Source organism: Achroia grisella, unplaced genomic scaffold (genome assembly GCF_030625045.1).
Source record: "Achroia grisella isolate CSIRO2021 unplaced genomic scaffold, CSIRO_AGI_Agris_v1 utg544, whole genome shotgun sequence".
NCBI classification, from domain to species: domain Eukaryota; kingdom Metazoa; phylum Arthropoda; class Insecta; order Lepidoptera; family Pyralidae; genus Achroia; species Achroia grisella.
The window spans coordinates 77,694-104,094 of NW_026712929.1; the positions used below are offsets into that span (position 1 = coordinate 77,694).

Consider the following 26,401-nt stretch of genomic DNA (forward strand, 5'->3'; position numbering starts at 1 on the left):
ATAAACTTTATATATACCTACTTACGCGTTTAAAAGAAATAATGCTTTACTATTATCTATCTCTATAGATATAGATCCATCTGATAGCTATATTTATTGAACATGCATACATACTTACATCAATATAGAAAGTTACAAATCTCCAGATTGTTAGCTAAGACTAAATTTCGGGATCTGAATGTTGTCAGAACTTTTAATGGACCGCATTTAGTTATAGCTTCATGCAAAACTGCCTCCGCCTCGGCGCAGAATACGTACGGTCTACAATATTAAATGTTGACATAGGTAACATTCGAGTCTATCCAGGGATTCCCATGGAACGTCATAATCTGGGAAGTTGGTTTAAGTTGTTAGTGAAAATTCCCTCTGCACTGTCACAGCACTCATCACTCGTATTTGAATATCAGATTATTTTAACTTTGTTAGTGGACGAGAATGCTTTACATATTAAATAGACTTTAGTATTGCTTTAGTTACACTATTTTGTACTTATTCATGTATGCAATTAGATACTAGTGTATATATATATATAGAAAGTTATATAAGTAGTTACGTTTATTATTCAGTCATCATTTAAAAAGAGACTACTTTGTTTTTAAATTTGATGTAGTAATTGAAAATAACTAATATTTGTTTAATATAAATAATTTTACATGTATTTTACATATTGATAAGTAGTAATATCTAATAATACGTGCCGTGACCACTCAGACATATTAATATATTTGTTATATCATATTAATTCATATGTATGTTAGTCTATAAGGTATTTATAACATGGCTTTAGTATCCTGAAATAAATAATAAAATAATAGTATTAAAAAATCCACAGATTTAATAACGTGCACACCTTTTATAGCGTATTCAAAATATTTTGCCTATTATTTAGGTTGTATCCCTAAATTCCAAATGAATTTTTTATTTTATTTAAAAATATAAATTTTACTTACTTTCTATGCGAAATTACATTTGAATTTTCTAAATAGGTTGAAGTGAAGCTTGCTTGCACCAAGTCCAATTCTGTCGCTTCCGCAAGGCGGCTGTTTTCAATACACCTCCAAATTGCTCCATTAAAAGTTCTTAACTGCCTTCAACCCGATTGTTAACGGTATTCGATTTCCGAATATTGAACTACATATAGTACCTCTTATATTTATTATTGATTCTACTGTATATCTATTCTACTGTTTATCAATACCGATATTTCTTTTAATTGTTTTACATGATCTTGATATTGTTTCAATAATATTGATAATATTTTGTATTCTATTCAATCACAAAAGAAATTATTAAGTTATCTATCAGTTATTTAATAGTCATAATCAAACCTTGCCTTGTTTAGGACTAGATGGCGATATGTAATAGGCATGCCATTTGATAACTTTACTGTTTTGACTAACGGAGTAAACCTAACTAAAGTAGGTATATTAAACATATACCTGTTTACATTCATTTTATATCTATGAAGTTAGTTTATAGAAAATAAATATTTTCACTAACTAACAACATAATATTTTTTATATTTTTATAATAAAGCGTTTATAAACTAATCGATCTTTATTACAAGCTGACTTGACTACATATTTTCAGCAGCGCTCAAGAAAAGTATTTTACACTAAGTAGGTAACTAACCAACGTTGAGATCGGTAAACTTTAACTACTATTTGGCACACTTTCAAAACTACTCCCGTGACTGCCACGGGTCGTTTCAATTTTTTTTTTCTTTACATTTCGATTAAAACATGCACTCCCTCTTTCCGTTCTACTCGTATATGCTTTGCACTTGAACGAATTTTCAGAAAGGTGTGTAGCAAATACTATACATAGCGAATGTACGTGCTGGCATTGGAAATAAAAGAGGAAAAATCGTCAATATCGTACAGACGTAAATACTGGCACACGAGAAAAACTACGACCACCTTTTATGTACCTATTCATAAATAATGAGACTGAATAAAGTGGAACTTTCCTGGACATTATAACATGCTTGTTCAATGCTGAATCTATGGCTGCTAACGGAAATGAGCTCTTTGACAGCTGTACACATTGGAAAAACAATATACTTTTAGGATATATTGACTCATATATAAAAAGCTAGGCGCTAATGTTAGTATAAATCGTGTTTACCTGGTTTGCTTCTCCATAAGTAGGTGTACGTTAGGTGTTTTGAATGCGAAGCCAAATTGACTCCATTAAAAGTTTTGAAAGCGCTCGTAGCTTAGATAATTTACGGAGCGAGTTATGCCGTCTATAAAAGCATGCATGGGTACTGAAAACTAATGAATTTATGTTTGTGTTTATCTTTTCGGCTTTATTCCATGAAGTTAAAGCTAGGAACGGTTAATGATTATAACAACCGGTAACTAGGTCCGTACTACAAACCATACAGTGGAGAGAAGAGGCAGATGTATCTATAACGATCAATTTGTAAGAGAACAATTCATGTTGTCCAAACTTTATGCAGAATGCTCCTTTGAAAATAATTTGTGCATATATTGTAACAATACATAATATTAGTATTATTACAATATATGCACAAATTCCTGTAGTGCACAAGTACCTGATGATGCTAAACATTGCAATTACTTAGCCAGATATTGGAACCGCAATTAGTGACGCCATTATATTCTGTACGTAGTGTACCATACAACAAACTTTGCAATCGGAAATGGGTACGACTGGTATGTAATCTCGTAAAGGACGTACTCTCATAATTGATAAGAGAACACCGGGACACAAGCACGGACGGAGTAATTAGGGAACGGGGAAGCAATTAAGACTTTAATAGGACTGTGATGTCGCGGCTATGTACCTACTTACGTTGTTAATATTAGTTTCAATACAATACTTTACCGCTTCCTATGTACAATGTACTTATTGGAACACGTGTTCATTATAAAACAACATAGGTAACTGCTATTATTATACCTTACTTTTTTAATGATACCATGCAACCTACGCTTATCGAAGACGCTACCGGGGCCCTAGTGGCGAAGGATAGGATGTGCATATATGTATATAGCTGATTGTACTCACCTGAGTCAATTGGCACTTAGTGTGGAGGCCCGGCCGACCAGATACCAATTGGTACACTGTCCCGTTACTATTAGGTATACGTACGGATTAAGCTGGCGGGACTGGAAGTGAGTAGGTGTCTTTCATATGGTCAAATCGTGGAGAATTAAATACAATAGGCAAAAGTATACTTTGGTAACAATGGGACCCATAGTCTCCAGACCTTCCTTACCTATATACGTACGTAAGGCAGCACTAGTAGCTGACGTATCAAAATACCATAGTTCACTGAATAGAGCTAATTAATGATGTGGATTTAGTTATTAGATTAGAATAGAATAGTATAATATTTTTATGTTCGTACTGTAGAATTAGACCCTCAAAGGATTTATAGTAATGTAAGTAAAAGTACTGTGCCTACACTTGTAATATTTCTGTCAACACTTAAGAGCCTTCTATTAGTTTACGTCTCCACTAACATAGATTTAAGTTTAATGTAAAATCAGTCTACGTCGCGACTCCGCGTCGAATAAACGCGTTACTTATAAGCCATATAGCACATATATCCAATAAATTTACTAATATCTAATATACTGTCAATTTTGAGAAAACAAAATATATGCAATTTCGTACCACTAAAGCCTACATTAGATATTATAATCTAACATTAGATATTAAATTCAATGATAAACAGATAGAAGTGTCATCTATTAAATTCCTTGGCGTATGGTTGGATCAAAATTTTAATTGGGAGGTACATATTAATAAAGTATGTAACAAATTAAATCGATTCGTTTTCGCCTTACGACGTCTTAAAGAAGTTGCATCACTGGAAGTAGCGTTAAATGCGTATTACGGGTATGTCACATCAACACTACAGTACGGTCTGATGCTATGGGGAAATGGAACAAAACAGATAAAGTCCTTAAAATTCAGAAATAATACATTAGGGCTATCTGCGGACTCCACTATAGGACTCGTGCAAACCAACTATTTAAAAACATAGATTAATGACCTTAACTGGAATGTATATTAAACAAATAGTGTTATTTGTAATTTAAAATCCAGATTTCCTAAAAATAAAGAAATGAGCCAAAGAAGTCAAAGATCTACAGTAGGAACGAAGCTGTATATACATGGAACGAAATTAACTATGGTCAGAAATAATGTCTTCCCTACGGCGATAATAATTTCTAATAAAATACCAGATAATATAAAGACTCTTCCACGAGGACGATTGACATATAAATTAAATAATTGGTTATACTCGACAAATGTTTTTACTCCGTAAACGAGTTTTAAAATGAATGATAATGTAATAATAATAATATGTATTTATAATTCTCCGATGACAATATTATACTAAATAATATTTAATATTTATATATTTTACATGCCTAATGAGGCAAAACATAATGGGACATTATATTACAATAACAACCAATGTAAACCTGTTTAGTGCAAATAAATTTGATTTGAATTGATACAGTAAATATTAGGTACAATTATTTCACCGTTATACTCACTACCTACATACTACAAAAAATAATATATTATGTAGCGACACCCCATCACAACATCCATATCTAACCCTACAGTGATGAGTATAACCACCGCGCTGCAATACCTACATAGCCACTTCTTCGTAGGTTCTTCTAAACAATATATAGGTATTATATTGACCACATTGAACTTTTAAAACATTGTTATTAAATAATTATTCTACGATAAAATAAAGAAAATCAAGGTGTTTTGACCACGTTTTCTTTATTGTAGTATCCTGGGGTTTTCTTATCGGAAAGATCAAGTGATTTTTTTAATTTTACATAATAAGTCTTATAAAATCTGCTTTTTGGACTTTTATACAGTAATTAACTATACGATACCATATAGGTACTGTACGAAACGAATGTAAGTTTGTTTGTAATATTCTCAAGTGGCATAGTAATTAATTATCCAGTTCCCTTAATATAATAATAGTAATATGACTGTCACAAAGAGTAAGTTAAAACGATATTTTTTTGAAATACGTAGCCGACACAATCACTTTCACTTTCTTATAAGATTGCATAAATGAATTTATTTCATGAATATCTGAACTAAATTGAAAATTAAGTTTATAATTTGGGATTAAAATTCAAACATAGTTTTTTTTTTCACCCTATGGATTTGATAAATTCCATGTATGTAAAATATATAACATAGCAATAAAAATAATGTCCCAGTTACTATCTCACTATGTACTATTACTATTATAGGTAATCTACTATTATATATACGGAATGGGGACGAAGGAGAAATTTGGTAAGAATAATAGAGTGGAATTTGTGAAAGGAAAAGAATATAATTGGTTTGTGGAGATTTTTGACAAGGCCTTGCAGAAATAAACCATCAGATTTATTGACCCATCAAGTATAAAAAAAACGGAATTTATTACAATATTGTCCTGGGATATTAAAAAATACCATAATTTATAAGGATTGATAATACACATTTCATTATTAGGAGATTTTTATTAAATACCAGCAGTTTTAGAGGACTTTTATACGAATGGAAGAAAAGATAGCGGTTTAACAGGCAACACTAAAAGTTAAGGTTATGCTCAAAAGGACTTGTATCTAGAGCCGTAAAACATAATAAATTAAAAAGTATATAATAGACAATATCTGTGAAACGTAATAGATTAAAAAAATAGTGTATAAATGTGAATTTTCCACGTTTGTTGCTTTTGTATTAAATAATAAACAAAACGAAATGCCTACACCAGACAAAATATTGATGAGGAAAATTAAAAAAAGGGAGAAGAAAAAAGCTAAACTTACAAGTCTTAAATCAAACAATGTGGCCAACCATGTTACAGGTACATTCATAACCTCATTAAGTTTTGTAAATGGTAAAAACGGATTATATTATATACAATAATCAAAATTATACATACTCACTTAAATATGGTGTGATTAACTTAATAATTAAACTACAACATCATTTATCTATATTTAGTTTAAATAATAAATTACTAAAAGTAGATGTCTTATTTTACCTCATTTTTTAGTCGCCAGCTTGTAGTTATAAAAACATGCGAACTGGTGTCAGATGACGAATAACTTACAGTCAAATGGACATCTGACGAAACTTGTGATCATACACACACTTGTGACCGTGGCACATAAACATATTATACCCGTGGTATTTATGAGTTATTCTGGAGGGTCAAGATATAGTAATATATAACAATAACAATATCCTTAGGCAATCCACATAATGGCCATCTAGTCCCAATATAAGCAGAACCTGTGTTACGGGTAACAGACAACTGACTTAACTTAGATTTTTTTATAAATACATTCATAATACCCACAGGGAACAGCCAGGCTGATACAATCAATCATACTTATGAATACAGATGTTAATAAGGTATTAACATTGAGTGGAACACACTATGATCGGAATTGTTAGAATATTATGTAAAATAAATTGTTAAGTTTAAGAATATTAATGCCACTAGCATTAAATCTAGGGTGTGTATGTTTGTATGTATGCAGTCTTCATATCATAATTTACTAAACAGTAACAACACTTACCACACCATAGTCATACATTGTGTATGGTTAATATAGAGTAGTACTTTGTTGTATTATCCTTTTAATCATTTCTAGAAGCAGAACCGTCTGAAGAGAAAAAGCGCCCACTTGAGACAAATGAAACAAATGAAAAACCTATTCCTAAAAGTAAGTAATACATAATTAATTGAAATATTAAATAGACATGGTAATAGAATAATAAGTGTATTTTATTGCTATTTTTTTTATAGAAAAACGAAAAAAAGGAAAAGTTGAAATTAAGAAAGAAGTGGAACCAGAGAGTGATAATACAGATGTAGGTAGTGACCAGGAGGATTCTGATAATGAAATTCAAAGTAAACCTGACAATGAAGACAATCAATGTATGTATAAAAACAATATTCATTATTTAGAGTACAACAAATATGCCCCTTGTCATTGTAGTGAATACCTTGCATAGTAAAAAGTAATTTGTAGGAAATGTTAAAATAAAAATTAATAGTCCTCATTTATATATTTTTTTAATTGTATTATTAGAAATACAGTAAGCAGTACTATATTCTATTTAATAATACTTCAAAAAATTTATTGTCTGCATCAAATCTGCATTTTATAACCATTTATGTATTTAATTTTATATATACCATATATTTGTATATATAATAGATACCAACTCTCAATTTTTGATATATAAAACATACTGACACTGACCTGCGCAACTTTCTCTGCATATAATTTTCCCTGCCTGTTAAATGCAGTATGGTATTATGTAGCATACTAGATACAACACTAAAACATTTTTCAAAATAGGATCAGAAGTAGATCTGATTACCCTAAAAAACTAAAGTGATTAACTTTATTTCTTTATAATATTATTATATATACTAACAAACTGCGATGGTTTCTTTTTCAGTACCTGGTTCTAGTTTGTGTCTCGGCATACTATCAGATCAGAAATTTTCCTCTTTGGAGAGCAAAGTTTGTGAAGCCACACTTATGGGTATTAGAGATATGGGCTTCACCACTATGACAGAAATTCAAGCAAAGGCAATTCCACCATTGCTCGAAGGGCGAGATCTGGTTGGTGCAGCAAGAACAGGATCAGGGAAAACACTTGCCTTCCTCATACCTGCTATTGATTTAATTTATAAACTCAAGTTTAAGCCCAGAAATGGTAAGTTTCATTGACACCAAAAATATAATTGAGACACATGTATACTATTTATGTCTTAATATAGAACCTTTTTTATATATAATATAGCTTTTATATATAGTTTCATCATAGTTTTATTATTTACTTTACTGACTTTACATAAGAATGTAAATTTACCATTACTGCTTGTTTAAAAAGTAAAAAAAAATATTTTCCTAGAACCTTTTTAAAACACAATAAATAAAATCAGTTCCTAAATGCAACATGTAGACACATGTATTCAAATTCAAATTCAAATTCAAAGTCTTTATTAATTGACACAAAATTATACAAGCTATCGTAATATTTGATTAAAAGTTTAAAATATAAAAGAAATATTAGTTATATATACATTTTATGTTACTTCTAATTCTGCACATCAGTCTCTGAGTCAACGTGTCCTTTAGACACAAAGGCCTCCTCCAGTGTTTTCCATGTGTTCCTATCTTTTGCCAATCGGAGCCACAGTGGGCCGGCAATCTTTCTAAGGTCATCAGACCATCTCTAGTACTGTCTTCCTCTTTTTCGTTTCGTTTTATGACGGGGAATCCACTCAGTTACAGTTTTCGTCCATCTCATATTTCCCCTTAGTGTGTGACCTGTCCATTTCCACTTCAACCTTTTTATTTTAGTTGTAACTTCATCCCAACCTGTGATAACTCTTATGTCCATCGCTCTCTTTCTATCTCTCCTGTTATAACCCAACATGCTTCTCTCCATACTCCTTTGGCATGTTACAAGTTTTTGCATATTTTTCTTGGTCATTGCCCATGTTTGGCATCCGTATGTTAGTATTGGTAAGATACAGGTATTAAAAAGTTTCTTTTTTAAGTTAATGGGGTATTGTTTGCTTTTCATTATAGTTTTCAATGACCAGTATCTTTTCCATGCACTTGTAACTCTTCTTTCTATTTCCTGTTCCATTTGGTCTTTTATTGAGATGAGTTGTCCAAGGTAAATATATGATGTTACATAATCTATATGTTCTTTTTCTAATTTGATTGGTACTTCATTTTTGTTGGTCATTATTTTAGTTTTTGTCTTATTTATTGTTAACCCGACTTCTTTACTCACTTTTATAAGTTCAAGCATCATTTGTAGAGTTTCTGGGCTATCTGTCATGAGTACCAAATCATCAGCGAATCGTAAATGATTGAGTTTTTTTCCATCTATTTCAATACCTGCATTGTCCCAGACAAGACACATGTATTAAGAAGATTTAAATTTCTTACTTCTTGAATTTAAAATTAAAAGTTTTAAAGTACATTACGAACTATTTTAATACTAGCGTATCTAAGTAATATCAGTAGGATTGTAGTTGAAAAATGTGAAATGATGATAAAAAGGCGAATATGAAACACAACTCCATACATCCACAAAGGTATTTATTTGAGATCATCGATAAATAGAATCTCCAGTGAAAACTGTTGAGGTACATTTATAGTTGATGTCACATGAATACTGGAGATTGAGGAGCTTGTCTGAGTTGTTTTATGAATACAGAATGGATATCTGATCATGACACCACTGAAATATACATAATTTGTTGCATTTAATTTTCATTATAAAGCATATATTAATTGTTTGTAGGTACGGGCGTGATTATACTCTCTCCTACAAGAGAGTTGTCAATGCAGACATTTGGAGTGTTGATGGAATTAATGAAACACCACCATCATACTTATGGTTTGGTGATGGGTGGTGCTAATAGAAGTACAGAAGCTCAGAAATTATCAAAAGGTAAATTGAAATTAATGCAAATATTTGCATTATCGCAACTATTATAAATATATAATTATTATGAGTAATAGTAACAACCTAGGATAACTCACAATCCCATCTAGCTTCGAGCTAAGTAAAGCTTTTATTAATTTATAGTAATATGACATGGTATATAATTCAGTCGATTTTTATGATGGTCTACCTCTCCTTTCAAACTGTTTAAAAATTTTAGTTGACCACGACTACTAATCCCAAAAATATTACAGCTCTTATATTAGCTTCTTACCATAATACAACTAGTTATGCATTACTTCATCGATTGAAAAAAATATAGGTATAATTTATAGAAAATAAAAATTTGTTCAACAGGTATCAACATTTTAGTAGCAACTCCAGGTCGACTGCTAGACCATTTGCAGAACACACCAGATTTTCTATACAAAAACCTTCAATGCCTTGTCATTGACGAAGCTGATAGGATATTGGAAATTGGTTTTGAAGAGGAAGTTAAACAAATCATCAAGTTATTGCCAAGTAAGCCATTGAGTAATTATACTTTCCTTTAAATGTGATTTTAGAAGTGTAGTAGTAAATTATATGCTAACCTACATTTGTGCTACCTATCAACATTTGTATAGTGATAAAAATTATGAGAGGGTGAAATGTCCGATGTTAATAAATATACTAAAATTACCTAAAATGACTAATTCAGCTAGTGTTTACATGGAAATATTTATTTTAGAACGACGTCAAACAATGTTGTTCAGTGCAACACAAACTAAGAAGACAGAAGCGTTGACTGCTCTTGCTGTGAAACATGAACCAGTGTATGTTGGTGTTGATGACCACAGGGAACAAGCCACTGTTGATTCATTGGAGCAAGGGTATGTTGAATGTTTGCATTATTTTGTTATAGTAAAAAACTCTGTACTACTTCTTAGAGTAAAACCTTTACCGATATTAAAAAACTGATTACTATTTTAAAAACATAATTTCTGATAAAAGTGACTAATACTTAAACATATTATTAAAGCAACTGCTATAGGTTAGATTTAATTATAGAAATTCGAAACAGATAATGGCCCACGTGACGAAAAATGGTAACTGTCTAATATACAGGACCACAGATGTCATAAAATAACTTCTAGTTTCCATGAAAAATGTCTTTGTACTTTGTCATAAGTAAATTTATAAATATTATGTTAATTTTAGGTATATTGTGTGTCCATCAGAAAAACGAATGATGGTTCTCTTCACATTCCTAAAAAAGAACAGGAAGAAGAAAGTTATGGTCTTTCTTTCAACTTGCATGTCAGTTAAATACCATCATGAATTATTTAACTATATTGATCTACCTGTAATGTCTATACATGTAAGTATAACACAAATTAATTTATTTCAATACTTAACCACACCACAGTATTTCATTGTGTTAGCTATACTGAATTACTTAATTTGCATGTAAAGTTTAGACCTACTTTAAATTTCTTCTGGAACTATAAAATAATATGCTTAATTATAAAAATATTTTTGATGTAAATAGTTCATTATTTTTTTATCTTAATTAATTAATTAATTAATCTCTTTCTTATTTCAATAAAATAAATGACAAAGAAACTATATTCTTCTATTATAATTTAAGGGTAAACAACAACAAACAAAGCGCACGACAACATTCTTTCAATTCTGCAATGCAGAATCTGGAATACTACTATGCACTGATGTAGCCGCTCGAGGGCTTGATATTCCTGCTGTTGATTGGATTGTACAATATGACCCACCAGATGATCCGAAGGTAAAATCATGAAATTGTTATTTTGTGAATATAATAATTTAAGTTGAATAACCCTTGGGCATTATCAATTTCGCTATGATACAACTTCAATTAACTATTGTTTTCAAATGGATTTCTTATTTATATTTGTTTAATTAATGTTGATGATTTTTGTTAGTGTTATTAATAATGGATTATAACCAGGTTGTCTATCCTTGAAAATAAAACTTGTAATAATTTTTCTTATAGGAATACATCCATAGAGTTGGGAGAACAGCCAGAGGCCTCGGAACTAGCGGTCATGCTTTACTATTCTTACGTCCTGAAGAACTCGGCTTCCTGCGTTATTTGAAACAATCAAAAGTTACACTTAACGAGTTTGAATTCTCTTGGAACAAAGTGGCTGATATACAACTACAGGTTTGTTTACCTAATCATTATTTTATTTAATAAAAATCCCGCAGGTCACGTTGATATGTCCGTTATTTTTATGTTTTCCGATAAGATTTTCTTTTGTATTTTTTTATACTACTCAATGTGAAGTACATTTTTACAGTTTCTTACTTGTTCTTCTCAACTGAATTAGGTAAGGTAGGTATAGTCATAAAAAATATTGATTTGATATAAAACAAAAAGATGTTCGATAAATAAAGTATTTTGTCTTTGAATTCTGTATGCCATTTGCCGTATGGTAAAAATTAAGTTTTTCATGTTAATATGCTATGCATAATTCATAAAACTCTTCAGCTTGTTTATTACCGCCATATCATCAGGATGTTACATCGTGGCAAGAGTTTTAATCTGCACTCAAATAAATAATCTAGTAAAAACCCGTTAATTATGTCATACGATTGTTTTTTGTTATATGTATGTGAAATTACAATTATCTTACTTTAAGATAACACGTGCAACAATGTTAGCTTGAGTTTATTTTCGTCTATACAAAACATTGGTTTATCTGTTGAATGAAACTGTAGCGATAATTAATTAAGAGGCAATATACGTTTTTGTTAACATTTCGCTGATTAAATGCCAAGGGGCTTATTTAATACTAATTAATTTAATTTAAAATACTTGTACAAGGCCATAAGCCTAAGTATGCCACCTGCTATAGAAGAACACTGACAGACACTGTCAGTGTTTTTCTCTTCTAATGTAAATGGAATGGTAACAAGGTGACGGCTGACCTCCAGCGGACTAAGATGTCGCACCTCTTGTCCTGTAATTAAACTGCTTAATCTAGAAATATAATATACATACCCATAGATGTGTCTGTATTTGAATTACGGTTAGAATATTACATGACACACAAACAGAGCTTATAAAAGTAAGTGCTTGGCGGCTCAATTAGGTAAGACTGAGGCACCCACGAAGATGACTTATTGACAGTATACATATGATTAATAATTACGTGTTGAAACTCTACCTCGGTCTGAAAGAAAACAATACCTAAAAATTTTTTTTAATTGCAGTTGGAGAAATTAATATCAAGAAATTACTTCCTGAATCAGTCCGCGAAAGAAGCGTTCAAGAGTTATTTAAGGGCTTATGACTCGCACCACCTCAAGACAATATTCGACATTGACACAATTGATTTGGCAAAGGTCTCAAAATCCTTTGGTTTCACAGTACCACCAGCTGTAGAACTGAAGGTAGCTAATAAAGGTCCACCATCGAAAAGGAAAGGTGGCGGTGGTTACGGATACTTCAAATCCCTCAACGCTCCGAACAATCATAAAAAGAAAGCAGAAAAAACAAAAATTTATAGGCAAAAGGGTGGGAATCAACGTTCTATAAGTTGAATTTATGTTATTGAATAAAACATTAATTTAATAATTTGGTCTGGTATATTATTTAAAAATCCCTTTAAAATAACAAAACAAAATGTAATATAACTAAAACACATGAGGATTTAACACAAGCATGGAACATTTATTTATATACCACAACTTAGAATTTGAAAGTAATACCTTTTCTGTAAATAAGAGCTGTGTAAGATGTATTTGGCTGCATCAATTACTTAACCTATTCAAATGCCACATACTCTCTATATTCCCCGTCGCCAATTCCAACTAATATTTGTAGAATATATTATTGGTATGTTTATCATCAATAATAAAAATCTCATATTAATAGTAACATATTATGTAAGGTTGACCTCCACGCGGTTTCCCCTGGAAACCATCGTGATAAATTACAAACAGAAAAACCTATTAATATGTAAGAAATGGAGACAGGAACATTATACATATAACAGAAGAGAAAGAAAACTTGTAATTAGACCTTACAAGCAAACTGACCAATCGTGATATTAGCAGGCTAATCTTAATATATATAATTCTTCTGTAGGAATATTTGTCACCTACGGCTTAGATTTAGATGAAATTTTGTATTTATTTTAATCGATTAATAGATAAATCCTGAGGTAGAACCTCAGGCTCCCGTACCCAGCTATAGAAAGTTAATAGGCTATTATATTATATGATGATTAGATTATGTGTAATGTGCACTAATTACTAGAACAACAATAATTTAATGGCGTGTAATTGATTATTTTCACTTTACTAATGGATCTACAACACGACCTACGACCTCGTGAAAGGTAAATAAAATAACTGATAAGTGAACACACAAAACTCTCACATCGCATTTTGTAAAATTAATATCACACACGATTTATCACGAAGAATTGCCAAGGGAGTAAAATATTGAGGTACTTAATGTGTGAGATCACAAATATTTAGTACAGAAACTTGACCAACTGAATGGAAACGGTATGACCTTATCTATTGGTGATCAACTTGTAACCGTAATTGAATCTACACTCATGCGACACCTGTCTCGCCTTTGAACGAACATCTGGTATCAATATAAATCCATAAAGAAATGAACTTCTTTATGGATTTAAATAACACTTATTTCAATAAAATATATCATACATGGAGGTCCTAAAATATAAGAAATCCTTAAGGACTTAGGAATGTTAGTGAATACGATCTTCATTCTAGGGGACCCTTAAGCTGACATTAAGCAGCTCCTCAACATAGGTGGACATTAGTGAAAACGAGCAATATCATCAAAATACAAATATTTTGCTTTTATAATATACGATTTAAGATATGACTAACAACTTCAGATAACTTTGACGTTTGACTTTTGAATTAAAATTTGTAATAAAAACTACCAAAGATTTACTTATCAGTATTATAATATTGTCAATAAACAGCATACAATGTTAATTATCAATGCATGCTTATATATTAATATCTGTCACTATTATATAATACTTGATTTATTTTTGGCTGATAACGATGTAATGATTTATGAGTAAACAGTAAGCTGTCGCTTGTCGGTTCAATTCTCTCAAAAGGTTTAGTATTGCTTCATTTTATTATACTGTATATAAATTAAGGAAATTGTTGAATATATCCATAATAACAAAACAATATACACATGTAGCACCTCGACGGTCATTCCACAAAGGGTTGTCAGAGGCATTGTCAACTATCGATGTTGAGGTGAGGGCAACACTTACCATGACCACATTTCTTTTACTTTAGTATATTTTGAATCCAAAGTTGGAACGCGCGAGCCTACTGTCGTTTTGAAGTTTAGTTTTGGTTTGATATCGGTGTTACTTTCACCGGAGAGTCGGTCAGACACAAATTGACACAAAGTTTTTTTTTTGTCTCGACCATATTTGAACTCACGACCTCTTGGTCGTAATTCAGGTGAGTAAAGCACTAGGTAATACGCCGCTCTGTAACACAAATGGGGAACTGTAAAACGATACGATTAAAAGTAGATACATTTGCATGTGAAATTGAACAATCAAATCCGTATATTTAATAGATATTAACTAAACTGGAAATTCAATGTTTACAGAACAATAGAAAATGTTTACAGTAAAGTTTTCCTCGTTTAAGCATTAGCTATTAGTTCATGTCTTCGTGTATGTATTATCACTTGGCTTGATTGTTTAGTAATAGTACTTACTAGAAGTACATTATTATTAACTGTGTCGTATATTTAATATGTTTGTTAATTTGAAAAAAATACTAAATTATTTATTTCAAAATTAGGTACATGGACTGTATAGTTATACTATACAAATATACTCTGTATCCCTTTTATGCATATATACGTATTGCTGGCAGCTTTTCCACCATTCTTTTTATAAATTTTGTATTAATTTGAAATTTGTTCGCTTTTGATTTCTCTGTGAACCCTTTTGGGAAATGTATGCCTATTGTTCTGTTTTTACTTAAACACAACATTACGTATATTGCAAAACGTAAACTATGAGCACTACTCGTATGACTAGTAAATTTTCCTTGTCATATGTATACTGAAATTCATAAAAGGATACAAAAATCAACGTCGGGTTTCTCTCGAAACCCAAAAGCTTTCGCCGTCATCTTCAAATTCAATGTTTTGATGTTGAAAATCATCTTTAATGGATGACATTTGTAACATCTAAGATAAGAGAGGAATGCTTGCCTTGCTAGTTTTTTCATGACGCCATTCTTAAGTATTTCGTCTTCTAACTGTAAAGTTATATTAAATTAATAAATGATAATTAGAAGCCATTCACATATTATGCATTTAAGCCATATGTCACTGGGCGGGGGAGGGAGGAAATGACGAATTATGCAATATGCGAAAAGGAGAGAGGAGTTCATGACGTCACATTTCACGAGTATTAATATGCCATTTTTTTTATTACAAATGACTAACACAGACATTCTAGCTAGCACAGATTTTTTGGTACCTGCATACGATCTGAAGTACATAGTTAGAAAATTATTTTAAAAACTGTGTCATAATAATATTACGCAATACAATTGCGACAGCACCAACTGTTTTCAAGCTAAGCAGATCTTGTTATGGTTCCTAAATAACTCTTAGAAATATTGTTTTTTTTTACATAAACTTATTATACATAGAAAACACCCAGAACAATGCAAATAATCATACTCAGGAATACAAATTTTTGCACTGTGAGAGTAATCGCACTCGCAACTATCAGAAGTAAAGCAGTGTGCTAAACCACTAGACCACAGAGGCCGAGTTCATTAGATTGTATTTATTTTGATTTAGCAGTACAATGTCGTAATACTCTCGTAATACTAACTTGTATCTATGTATATGTACTTATTTATTAATTAATAATAATTAGGCTCACCTTTTCTTGTACTTCTAATTGGGGATCACAATAACTATACTTATCTAAATAAATCTTTTCTTTACGTAAGAAATTTACAAAATCCTCTTCTTCTGGTCTGAGAACTATAACTGCATTGCCTTTTGTATTTAATCCTCTAGCAGTACGACCAACTCTATGAATATATTCCTAGAAAGTAAATAATTATTACTAACTAAAGTACTTACAATATTATACTTGTTACTGCATTTTCAGAGAGAATTCGTATCTTACAAAAGATTTTAATTGTAGTTTGACTAAGTACAATTTTTTTTATGTAATTTGAAACAAACTGACGCCCTATCTATGGGTAGGTGGTAACATACACTATGGGTATTCCATTATCATGTGACACTATTATAATGTGCCTTAACTCATTTCACACCGGTAGCGGCTTACAAAACTAGCTGCTTAGCGGCTAAAATAGGGGAAACTGAGGTACTTACGCTGACTACTTTTTACAAAATCTAATCGAGTTTTATATTCTAAGATATATGCCATATTTAGCAAAAAACAATAATAAATATAAACGATAGTAATCATATTTACTTTCGGATCAGTCGGTGGATCATACTGAACAATCCAATCCACACATGGAATATCTAATCCTCTTGCTGCAACATCTGTACAAAATAATGCTATTTGTTTGGCCTCAACAAAATTCTTAAATGCTTTTTTCCTTTCCGACTGTGTTTGTTTACCCTAAAAAAATATTATATACAAGGTTATGTCTTAATAGCTTTATTAACCTAGTATATTTTTGGGACCGCGTGGAGGTCCTGATAGAATACATAGCTATTGCAACAATCCCTTTCTCCGTAATGAAGATAACTAAATAGAAAATCAGAAACAAGAGTCAACTCACACATACTCTTGATACAGATATCTTGTAGGGTAGGTAGATAATAATATAATATATATTTATGATAATATAGAAAATAGTTTCAATTAGTTTAGTACAAAAAATAGATACAGTCTCATCAATAGATGTTATAAACGTACCAAAAGGTTAAGAGATTAGTAGATAACTTAATTAAAAGTAAATAAACCAATGACAAAGGAGAAAATTAACAATATTTTAAAAACAAAATGAAGTCTTACATGTATTTTTAAAACAGATGCTCCACAATGTGCTTTAAAAAATTCATAGTGGAAATCCACAGACTTACATGAGGAGAAGAAAACCATAACTTTGAGCTTTTTAGTTTTCTTTAACATTTTATATAGCCATGGAATCCTGTATTCTAATGGGCATATGCAATATCTGAAATATAACGTTCTATTTAATGTTTTTCAATAAAATTAATATAGCTAATCAACAAACATATATTTAATAAATAAATAATATTGGACAATTAACACAGCGCCATCTACTCCCACGGTAAGGAGAACTTGTGTTAGTGGTACTAAACAACTGATATAAATACTTAGATTTTTTTGTAACTACATAATATGAATATAATTGTTTTTATTGGTCTAGGTGTTTTCTATGTGTACTAATACATAGAAAACACCCAGACCAATAAAAACATTTATATTCATGAATACTAATATTTGTACCGTGCGAAGAATCGAACCCACGACCATCGGAAGTAAAGCAGTCTGCTAAACCGCGAAACTAATGAGGCCGTCACATTCAATATAGCGTAAGCAATACATGTTGATAATTAAACTTTTCATTCAAGCATATTTGATATATTTGTTTGAACGAATCGATGGACTGACGTATAACCGGTAAATAAATTATCAATACAGCTTTTCATGATTTAAACACCCATACAGTCCACCGTGTAGCTGCAAACCATGGTAAAACAATAATCCAATATGTATATAAAAAAATAACATATAAAAAGAAGTGTTCTAAAATTATAAATTTAAAGAAAATTAATAATCTTTAGATATTATATTAATTTCGCGGCAGTTGATTGTTAACACTAATTATATCTATGTATGTATATATATATAAATATATACAATAAACACTTTAGAAGTAAAATTATCAATATCAAACAAAACTTAAAAGTAAATATTTACACCTAATCCATATTACAAATAATATATATATATATATATAGAGCAACAGTAATATGTATTATGAATAATTACCCCTGTTGCAACCCTGTAACAGTAGATTGTTTATCTTGTATAGATATCAGCACAGGGTCACTTCTGAGTGCCAGTCGCGCAAGATTCTCTACCTTATTATCAATTGTTGCACTAAATAACATTGTTTGTCTGGTTTCTGCAAAAAAAAAACAGATTCACCTGTTACATATTGAAAACATCAATTTATTAATCCATATTACAGACACCATTAAATGACATGTATACTATGTTTAGAGATAGCTTATTTTATAAATAATTATGATATTATATACTACTACTATATATATATATAAGTTAATAAAATATTATAACACTGGTGACTTAACATATTATTTTATTCATAAAGTAATGGCTAAATCAACAAATGTGTCTAAACTGATACACTTCACACACTATAGTAATCAGGATTATATTAAATTTATCATCCCAATTTAATTGGATTATCTTCCATTTCTAAACATTCTTCACTTCTAAAAAAAAGCCCACTTGTTATTTAACTCTCCCGATGCCGGTCCCAAGCCCGGATGAAAAAAGTTGGCTGAGAACGACGAAATATACCTATTTAACATCATGTCAGTCATAAATAAAAATTCGTCAACGAAGTCGCCGAGTCACGGGCGGCGGTAAATTATCCCATAAAAATGGTGATCGAGAACCAAGAGGAACTAAATAACCTCTAAAAGTTCGAGGGCAGATGCTTGGGAAACGTCTGCTACTATGCTCCCACCTCTCTCTTATGAATACATGGAAAATAATGAATGTGATATGTCATGCGAACCGGCTAACCCCCGGCGCTCTCTGGTACCCGGGCCAGGGAGTGTGAAATTAGCTACCGAAGACTACATAGAGGTGAGTAACCAGGCATGGATGACTGTCAGTGAATGCTACTGGAAAAGGATTTGTTCAACAGGCTTTCCACCCAAGCTTGTTTGTGAATAGTCAAAAAAGTCAATCTCTCGGAAATAAACCGCAAATTGAAACTTCTATCACAGCTCCCTCAACAAAAGAAAAGAAAAGCCTAACACCGACTAATGAACTGACTAAAAACACACCTTGTCCTCCTGAATGGCAAAGAGTTCCAATAGCTGGTGCTAACAAACGAAAAAAGTTATCACAATCGCCATCGCCTGAGACAATCAAAACCACCAACAGGTACAGCACGCTGCAGATTGACCTGACAGACGACGAACATGAACCCAAACAGAAACATCCAAACAAACCTACACCTATTATTTTATATGGCATAGAGGACATAAACAAATTAATTGAATTAATTAACACTGTTGCAGATAAAAATGATTATATAATTAAAATTATAAATAAAAATCAATTAAGAATAAATTCCTTAGATATTTAAGCTTACAAGAAAATTATAAGCCTAGTTCGTGAAAAGGGCCTATAGGCCCATATTTAACAGAAAGGATCAACGCTGTTGCCGATTAGTAATAAAGAAGCTCCATCATACAACTCCGCATAGAGCTATAATCGAGGAAGTCGAAAAAACCGGAAATAAATTCCAAGGGGAAATTATCAACATTAAGTATGGTCCCGAAATAAAGCCGACATCAACTTTCTTCGTTAACCTCACGCCTGGCCCAAATAACGGTGCAGCTAAATCAATAAAATCGATTAATAATCAAATTATTGTAATTGAAGAGCCTAAGAAAAGAAACACAATACCTCAATGCCAAAGATGTCAGCAGTATGGACATTCAAAAAACTATTATATGCGGCCATTCAGGTGTGTAAAGTGTGCACAAGATCACAAAACATCGGATTGTCCAAAAAAGGACCGAAACACCGCCGCCACCTGTGCATTGTGTGAAGGTGCGCACCCCGCTAACTACAAAGGATGCGAGGTCTATAAAGAAATTCTGTCTAGGAAATCAAGTAGACCAAAACCATACATCGTAAATACACAGAATAAACGAAATAATGAAGAAAAATCAAATAAATCGACTGAACGTCAACTACAATATCAAAACAATGAGAGATCAAGAGACACTAATAAATATGTCACAGAAACAAAATCCTATGCAGATATCTTAAAAATGCATAATGCACCCGCAACACATAACAATAATTTAGAAATATTACTCACACAACAAGCTTTAAAGCTAGATAAACTATTAGAACAAATGTCAACAATGATGAATCTTCTCACAACAGTTATCAACAAACTTGTTCATTGAAATGGCTACTCTGAAATTAGTAACCTGGAACACAAACGGGCTGGTCACGCACAAGTATGATGTGGAAACTCTATTGGAATACGAGAATGTTGATATACTCCTTGTATCTGAAGCATACTTAATACAATACAACCAAGGGTTAAAAAATTATAGCATATATTCGACATCCCACCCCGATGGAACAGCTCATGCGGGCACAGCCATAATTATTAAGAAGCACATCAAGCACGATATCCTTCAGGAGTATAAAACGGAACCAATACAAGCAACTACAATAATGCTACAGGATAAAAGAGGATCTATGGCTGTACCAGCTGTATACTGTCCACCAAAACATAAATTAAAAGAAGAAGCAGTCACTAACTACTTCAAAACTCTTGGAGATAGGTTTTTATGTGGAGGCGATTGGAACGCCAAAAACGTTCACTGGGGATCACGACTGACCGTACCTAGGGGCCGCGAAATGAAAAAAAGTATAGATAAAAATAACCTACATATACTAAGCACAGGTGAACCATGTGGGTTCACCTGTGCTTAGTATATGTAGGTCACTGGCCAACAGACCCACAAAAAATACCCGATCTTCTGGACTTCTTTGTGTATAAAGGATTGTCAAACAACTATTTAAAGGTGGAGAGTTGTCTTGACAGTAGCTCAGATCACACGCCTGTAATTGCCACAATAAGTACCACAATTATTGAAAGACCAGTTAAGGAGCGCCTCTACACTAAAAGAACTGATTGGAAGGCATTCAGAGACTACCTAAACGAAAACCTCGACATGAAAGTACCACTTAAAACGGAAGATGACATAGAGGGTTACGCAATGACATTAACAAACTTAATACAAATAGCAGCATGGAAAAGCACACCAGCTACCACATTGAAACATGGTAGTAAGAATATACCCAGGGATATAAAATATAAAATCCTGGAAAAAAGACGACTTAGAAGGGTGTGGCATTGTAGTCGACATAGCCAAGCCAAAAAAGCGTTTAATACAGCAGCTGCAGACCTAAAAAAATACCTTAAAAAGATTGAGGAAGAGACCCTACAAAATAAATTGGCTAACCTTGGGGATTCACAAGCTAAAAACGTACTCTGGAAAATGGTTAAAAGTAGCAAAATGGCTCCACAGGTTTCGAAACACCCCATCAAAACTAGGGATAATACTTGGGCTAGAACTGACAAACAACGTGCTGAAGCATTCGGACAGTTCCTAAATGAGGTCTTTACTCCAAATAGCAGTGATGAAGAAGCCGAAAAAGAGATACTTGACTATCTTAGGGCTGACTCCCAATTATCTCTTCCAATTAAAAGCTGCTCTCCACGAGAAGTCCAAAAAGAAATAAATAACTTGGAATTAAATAAAGCCCCTGGCTTCTGCCTGATTACAGCTGAAGTTCTCCAACAGCTTCCTAAAAAAGGTATAGTAGGTATAACACAACTCTTCAATAGTATAATTAGGATTGGACATGTGCCAAAGCTATGGAAAGTTTCAGAGATAGTCATGATTCCCAAGCCTGGCAAACCTCCTCACCTTGTGTCTTCGTACAGACCAATAAGCCTACTTTCCAACCTTATCGAAATTATTTGAGAAGATAATTTTACGAAGGCTAACACAGGTATTAAATGAAAAAGAAATTATCCCTCAACATCAGTTTGGATTCAGAGTTGGCCATTCAACAATTGAACAAGTCAATAGAGTTGTCAACAAAATAAGAGAAGCTCTAGAGAAGAAGTAATACTGCTCTGCTATTTACAAGCATTTGACAAGGTTTGGCACCCGGGACTGCTATTCAAACTGAAGAAACACCTTCCACACAACTTTTACATACTTTTAAAATCTTATTTAAAGGACAGATTGTTTAGAGTCAAAATCAATGACACCTACTCTACCTTTCAAGATATAAAAGCCCGAGTACCGCAGGGTTCCACCTTGGGTCCCATTCTGTATCTTATGTACACTGTCAGACATACCAACATGGGATAATATATTATCTGCTACGTTTGCCGATAACACTGCCGCACTTTGCAACAATGAAAATCCGAACATTACTGAATAAGGTACATGAATGGATGGAAAAGTGACGCATTAAAGTGAGCTCCAGCAAATCAGTACATGTCACCTTTACCCTGAGAAAAGACAACTGGCCACCGATTAAACTTGGAGATGACATTTTACCCCATCAAGACTCGGCAAAATATTTGGGCATACATCTTGATAGGAAGCAAACGTGGAAAACACACATCCAAAAAAAACGCGTTGAATTGAATGCACAGCTCAGAAACCTGAACTGGCTGACAGGCAGAGGATCATATGTAACCATGGAAAATAAGATACTCATTTATAAAACCATAATAAAGCCAATCTGGACATACAGAATCGAGTTATGGGGATCAGCAAAGAATTCCAACATAGAGTTTTTGCAACGGTTTCAGAATAAAGCACTCAAAACCATAACTGCTGCACCTCTATTCATTAGAACAACAGAATTGCATGAGTACACAGGAATGAGAACAATCAGAGAAGAAATAGACCACAGAACAAGAGTATTCAGAGATTGTATAGGCCCCTATAGCATACCAATATCCTTGCAACAGCACTACGAGACCCATTGCAATGCAGAAGGCTTAAGAGACTCCATGCATGGGATCTTATTCACCGATGAGACAGTTTCCTCACTGGAGGTATAATTCTCTCCCGTCAACAGTCCCACAACCAATCTGTTAAAGGCTTGGTAAGCCGATTGGAGGATAAAAATAAAAAATAAAATAATTGTTATTTTATTATTTCTGTTACTCAGAAGTAATTAAAGTAAAATGTTTCAAATATTTTTACTTATAATATACATATACCCACAGCATACTTACTCGGCAACAAATTTATAATTCCACTGATATGTCGCTCAAAACCTGCTTCCAACAATTTATCAGCTTCATCAAGTACTAAACATTTTAAGTTATCACAGTTTAGATTCTCATTGTTTTGCAAATGATCCCACAGACGACCTGGTGTACTAACAATAATGTTGGCACCTGAAATAAAGTAATAAAATATAGTACTTGTATAGTAATTACATTTTATATACTATAATATAAATTCTTAAAGAATTAAAAAAAAAAGATATGGAGGCAGCAGTGACAAATTAAGCTTAAGAATTCTATTACAAAACTGTATTCAATAATTAAATTAATTAAATTTAATTTAATTTATTGAAACATAATTAATTTCCCAATATAAATAAGAATAACAAATTACCATGTTCAGACAAATGTCATAAAGAAATCCAGAGATAGAAATACTGTTCTGTTTTGCTAATTTACCAGGCACTAGAACATGATAGAGATATTCAGTGGATTACGTATACAGTTGTAAATATAATTTACTTCGTTCCGATTGCAGTTACTTAGCAACAATACTTATTTTAAATGTGATGGATTATACTTTTTCTACTTCAATCAATGTGCCTAATAGAACAATCATTCATCATGATTCATATATAGAATGATATTTTTGAAATGATAAAATAAAATATTAGAATATATCACAATAAGTATGTAACCTTTCTACTTCAGGTAAGTAGATCAACAAACAATTTAAAAATTTAATCGTCTTAAACTTTATTGAACTAACACAATATTCCTGTATGAAACAGTATAATTATACTTATTGGTAGGATTAAAAGTCATTTTACAAGAAATAACTAAAAATTCTGTAACAAAATTTTCATTAATTACCTTTCTTTAATGTTTTTATGTCTTTTGTTTTTTTTTCTCCTCCAACTATTAAACAATGTGATATAGGAATATCTTTTAGCAGGTTTTTGAGGACTTCATTTGTCTGTAATGCTAATTCTCTTGTTGGTGATATTATTATGCAGCCAGGACCTATAAATAAGAATTTATTTGTATTTGACATCTTTTATCTACCCATTTTAAAATGGTGGATCAAATTCAGAGAGTCAATGTCCAGTGGTTTACTATCCTGAATTAAAGCCACATCATCATGACTTCAAATCAGGCTGATACGAAAAAAACTTTTCTTGTCAATTTATATTTCTTTCTTTTAGTTAGAATTATAAATCAACAGAAAAAGTATTTTCACCTGGACATTAATATCCAATCAAAACTAAATTCAAGAGACAGAAGATTCTGGCATGTTGAATTAATTAAATACCAAATGCTAAATGTAGGTAAATGTCAAGTGTCATATTCAATAATAGAAATGCCTCTATCACATCTGGTGATAACAGACAGTATGTCTGTCCATTTGTTTAGTAATAATTGAATGAATTAAGTAATAATACATTGTATTTGCCTAAAGAAATGTAATAAAGATTTGTCCACTTAGTGATATGTTCCGTGCATAAATTATAAGTAAATTAAGGTTTCAAGTAAATAATATATCCACATATCTTGCCAGAATTATATATTACATTATATTATTATGCGAAACTCTTATCTGATACCAAAATAAACTAAAACTAAGACTGTTACTAATCGTGTACTACTACTGTAAAGGTTATATAATAAACCTAAATAATAACAAAAATAATAATTAATACGTATTTGGAAATCGAGTATAAAATATGTATATTAGACCCTATAACCTGTACTTACCGCGTTTTCTATTAAACCCTAATTTTATTAGTCGATCGATAGCAGGAATAAGAAAAGCTAATGTTTTTCCACTGCCGGTCTTCGCTGCTCCTATTAAATCATTGCCAAGTAGTAGATAGGGTAAAGATTCAGCCTGAATTCTAGTGGGTTTATTAAACCCCAATTTTAATACAGCCATTAATAGTTGTGAATGAATCTTGCCTTCTAACATAGAGAAATTGCATTGCGATATTATTTCTTCGGAATCCATTTCTTTAATAAGTACTTAACTAAATAAATTAAATTAAATTTGGATACCATACAAAATGTAACCTATCTTGTGGTTTATTTTAGTTTTTATTTCCATTTCAGTAGTCTGTGTAAAAGACAATGACAAATTGATGACAGAAGTCACATGACAGCAATAACAAATGCGTTTAGTTCCACGTTATATTCAATCTCAATTGACTGACGTGGTGGAATTTTTTTAAGACAACTGAAAAAAGTGTAAATGGTAACGATGGAACAGTAATCTACACTATAATAAAGCTCCCTAGGTTTATTTGTACATTAAATACTTTTCTATAAATATTTTAATGGGATGTTAGTTTATAAAAATATTAAACTATTTCTGATATTATTATTGTTTGTTTCTGTGTAAACCAGTTAACGGATTTTGATGGGGTATCCACTAATTTACTACTAGAGGATTACGATGAATCTCAGATACATGATACGTATCATTACGGTTTCCTGTGAAGTAAGATATTATTTAAATTTTTTAAGATTCTAATAGTGTGTATATTTAAAATATGTTTGCACTTGTATTGCTTCATACCAGCTAACTACACGTTAGTTTTAATCTCAGTTTTTGTAATGAACCGCAATAACTGAGATATTGTTTTTGAAAGTTTAAAATTCGTCTTCCTAAATATCATAGTAACATTTTCTTTGTTACTAAATTGTATTATACAGTATTTATAAGCTACAAAATTCAACATAAGTATTTTTAAATTAACGCAGCGATTACGAAGTC

General features: G+C 31.7%; 2 protein-coding genes across 2 annotated transcripts; one reads left to right on the forward strand and one right to left on the reverse strand.

The window, feature by feature from the left end:
• The first annotated feature begins 5,657 nt into the window (after nt 1–5,657).
• On the forward strand, nt 5,658–13,103 carry LOC131847940 (probable ATP-dependent RNA helicase pitchoune). Its single transcript, XM_059197668.1, has 11 exons — nt 5,658–5,875; nt 6,672–6,743; nt 6,827–6,958; nt 7,489–7,749; nt 9,358–9,507; nt 9,859–10,023; nt 10,232–10,373; nt 10,702–10,861; nt 11,132–11,284; nt 11,513–11,683; nt 12,736–13,103. Exons 1-11 carry the CDS (start codon nt 5,770–5,772, stop codon nt 13,063–13,065), a joined length of 1,842 nt encoding a protein of 613 aa, XP_059053651.1. The 5' UTR covers nt 5,658–5,769; the 3' UTR covers nt 13,066–13,103.
• A 545-nt stretch (nt 13,104–13,648) lies between these two features.
• Nucleotides 13,649–26,074, reverse strand: LOC131847945 (probable ATP-dependent RNA helicase pitchoune). The gene is made up of 9 exons (XM_059197673.1): nt 25,387–26,074; nt 24,505–24,654; nt 23,638–23,802; nt 18,573–18,708; nt 17,568–17,730; nt 17,016–17,168; nt 16,449–16,616; nt 15,633–15,810; nt 13,649–14,659 (listed from the first exon to the last, which is right to left on the reverse strand). Exons 1-9 carry the CDS (start codon nt 25,634–25,636, stop codon nt 14,655–14,657), a joined length of 1,368 nt encoding a protein of 455 aa, XP_059053656.1. The 5' UTR covers nt 25,637–26,074; the 3' UTR covers nt 13,649–14,654.
• Nucleotides 26,075–26,401: the final 327 nt, after the last annotated feature.